General features: G+C 49.9%; 1 protein-coding gene across 1 annotated transcript; it reads left to right on the forward strand.

Moving 5' to 3' along the window:
• Positions 1 to 518: 518 nt before the first annotated feature.
• LOC140132329 (fucolectin-4-like) lies at positions 519 to 3,413 on the forward strand. The gene is made up of 3 exons (XM_072150979.1): positions 519 to 595; positions 2,117 to 2,402; positions 3,055 to 3,413. The coding sequence occupies exons 1-3, from the start codon at positions 523 to 525 to the stop codon at positions 3,221 to 3,223; spliced, it is 528 nt and encodes a 175-aa protein (XP_072007080.1). The 5' UTR covers positions 519 to 522; the 3' UTR covers positions 3,224 to 3,413.
• Positions 3,414 to 3,727: the final 314 nt, after the last annotated feature.

Raw genomic sequence — 3,727 nt, forward strand, 5'->3', positions numbered from 1 at the left:
ATAAGGAGTTATTACGGCTCATGTGACCTGTGTACAAGGCTCTGGTTTCTGTAATGAAGGTGATAAATGTTGGTTATTATCTAATTTGTATTCTCTTCCTTGGTGCCGGTGCTACGGCCGTGGTCACACTGAGACGTGTGTGTGTGTTATTGTGCTGAGCCCCTTCCTGTTCCCTCTGGAAGTGATAGAAGCTGCAGAGCATACGGGAGGTGCGACCCCGGCCTCAGGGTGATGCCACACGTGGGGTTTTCAGTCTGTATAAAATCTCATCCGTTTTCTATGCGTTTTGCTGCTTACATCCTGTTTTTATCTATAAAGATTATTGGGGGGGGGGGGGGGGCATTGCGTCCGGCGCCGCCTGTGTTATGGTGGTAAAGACTTTGGGGTTCCTATTCCTCCCATGTGTAGCGCAGGGATGCACAGCCGCCCCCTCTGGTGTCACACCCGGAGCTGTAATCACTGTTCTGCTGTTGGCTGACGCCTTCTAGTAACTTGTTATCTCTGATCTCCTCTTCCTCCAGGATGGGTCTCGTGTGGTCTCTGGTTCTGCTCGGATCTCTGGCGCTGACCCTGGGGTGTTCTCCTGTACCTGGAGGTGAGGTCTGGGGTCCCTTGACACCAGGGGGTGCAGTTCTTATTTGGGGGACCCCTGGGTCTTGTAGTCCGGTGTGTGGCTGCGGCTCGTTCCGGCAGTTTTCGTGCATTTGTTTCCGCAGATCTTTTTATGGCGACGTTTCTATAAACCTTCTCCAATTCCTGGAGTTATTCCTGGCGCACATGAGCTTTACTGGTGGTGCGCCCAATTTATAGTAACTGTCACCCCTGCCCCCCCCAAAGTCTCTACATTATTATATATTTATGTGACTAGTCAGGATCCATCAACCCGAACATTAAAGGGATCGTCCACTTTCAGCAAATAATGATTTGTGTAATGAAGTTCTACAATTCTCCAATTTACTTTCTGTATCAATTATCCAGTCATCTAGATCTCTGCTTGCTGTCATCCTATAGGAAGCTTCTATGTTTACTTCCAGGGGACAGAAATCTGGTCATGTGAGGTCACACAGGTGCACGGCTCGTTCTGTCCATGGTCATGTGAGGTCACACAGGTGCATGGCTCGTTATATATCCCTGGCCATGTGAGGTCACACAGGTGCACGGCTCGTTAGTATTGGAGTAGTATAAGAGTTGTGTGGTATTACGAGCTGTGCACCTGTGTGAACATGGACAGATTTCTATCTACTGGATAAAGTACAGCAAGCAGAGATCTAGAAAACTGTGGAATTGATATAGAAAATATATTGGAGAATTGTATAACTTATTTTCTGACAGTGGAGGATCCCTTTAATATCCCAGCTTCCCCTCTGAGCTATAGACTCAATGCTGTAACTGGAAATGTATTACTAAGAGCTCCAATAGTTACATCTTCATGCCCTGGATGTGGTGGTGACCCCCGTGGAATCTGTGGTCACCCGGCTCTGAGCTCAGGTGGGTTGTGGCCTCCGGTGTAGCCCTGGATGTGTGGATGTGGTGGTGATCCCCGTGGTATCTGTGGTCATCCAGCAGGAACTCAGGCGGGTTGTGGCCTCTGGTGTAGTCCCGGATGTGGTGATGACCCCCGTGGTATCTGTGGTCGCCCGGATCTAAGCTCAGGCAGGTTGTGGCCTCTGGTGTAGCCCTGGATGTGTGGATGTGGTGGTGACACCCGTGGGATCTGTGGTCATCCAGCAGGAGCTCAGGCGGGTTGTGGCCTCTGGTGTAGCTCTGGATGTGGTGGTGACCCCCGTGGTATCTGTGGTCACCCGGCTCTGAGCTCAGGAGGGTTGTGGCCTCTGGTGTAGTCCCGGATGTGGTGGTGACCCCCGTGGAATCTGTGGACGCACGGCTCTGAGCTCAGGCAGGTTGTGGCCTCTGGTGTAGTCCCGTGTGTGTGTGTGGTGGTGACCCCCGTGGTATCTACGGCCCCCGGCTCTGAGCTCAGGCAGGTTGTGGCCTCTGGTGTAGTCCCGGGTGTGTGTGGTGGTGACCCCCGTGGCCCCCTCCATAGCGCAGCACATCCGGGGCGGTTGTAAAGCGACACTTCTTTGCATCTTCTTGTCTCCTCTCGTTTCCTCAGCAATAAACCTGGCGAGGAATGGAGAAGCCTCCCAGGACTCTGACTACACGGTGTCCTCAGTGATGGGTTATGCCAGGAACGCCATAGATGGAGTCAGTAATACAGACTACGAGAAGGGATCGTGCACCCACACAGCCGGCATCAACCCTCCATGGTGGAAGCTGGACCTGAGGAGGTCCTACAAGATATCAAGTGTTGTCCTAACAAACAGACAGGATTGTTGTCCGGAGAGACTGCTGGGAGCGGAGGTCCGAATCGGGAACTCGCCCGACAACAACAACCCAGTGTAAGATCCTTAGTTCAGACAACATTGGGCTCAGGATCCGTGATCCACCAGAGGAACTGGGGAGGAGCTTCTAAATCATCCGACCCTCCAGCGCCAGGGAGCGTTCACATGCTCAGGTTTTCAGATGCAGTGTTCAATGTGCAAACCAAGAGTGGACTGAAAGAGGAGTAACACCTCAATGATGTGTAATCACCGTTATCAGCCACACCGGATCTGGCCATCTAAAACTGCACGTGTGAACGCACCCTCAGTGTAATAGCTGCTGCCTCGCCTTGGCTCTGGTAATGGGTTGCACAGATAAGTACATGCATAATCTACACCGCACATGGACATGCGCTGAATAACGACATGAAGATCGGCTGCACGTGTTACCAGGTTTTATATTTGTTTTTTTTATTGTAAATTTTGGAGCATAAAATGTTCCCATGCAGAATTTTCTATTGTGGACGTCATCTACAATGTGAGTTTTATCCATGAAACTTTTGCCCATAAATACATATTGTGCCCATACATGCGGCTACAAAGAGCAGCTTGGGGCGGGGTCCAGGGTCTGACATTGATCTATTTCCCTCATTGTATCTGGATTTGTTACAACTTTTTACCAAATGTGACAGATGAAGCCATAACCAGTCCATGTTGGTTCCTCCTCCAGGTGCGGGACGGTCACGAGTGTCGGGAATCCCTCCATATTGTTCTGCTGTAATGGGATGGAGGGTCAGTACGTCAGCGTGGTGATCCCGGGGCGCCCCATGTGGCTGACGCTGTGCGAGGTGGACGTCTATGAAGATCTGACCACAAAGGACAACAAAGTCTGCTGGTAGCTGGAGAGAAGATCTGATGAACTTCATGTTCTCCTCAACATTGGCAGCAACGTCCAGATCTTTGTCTTCTCCATCTAGAAATCCACGAGGGGTTTCCCAGTGATAACAATTATTTGGGGAATATAAAGACCTTGTTCTACACCGAGACTTCTGTGTTTAGTGAACCTCAAGAATAAATGTCTTCTCATTGGTCCATGTCCATTGGGTTTTGTCATCCACAACAGAAGCGCCTGGCAGGACCTTGCGTCTTGGTATTTTGTGGGGTCAGAGAAGGTATTGGTTATTTAGTGGTTTTACACAGAAATAAATAATAAAATATCCGGGAAAGATGGAAAATGTAACATACAAAATGTGGAGGAGCCACTAATACATCATACTCCCGTATACGCCACAAAGCCAGAGGCAAAAATATCGAATTAGTGCTCTACTCCTTATACTGTTTGTCAAATGGCCAGAGCCTCTCACCACCTCTTCATGGACTGGAAATGAGATATCCCTGACTCC

The sequence above is a fragment of the Engystomops pustulosus genome, chromosome 5 (genome assembly GCF_040894005.1).
Source record: "Engystomops pustulosus chromosome 5, aEngPut4.maternal, whole genome shotgun sequence".
Classification (NCBI taxonomy): domain Eukaryota; kingdom Metazoa; phylum Chordata; class Amphibia; order Anura; family Leptodactylidae; genus Engystomops; species Engystomops pustulosus.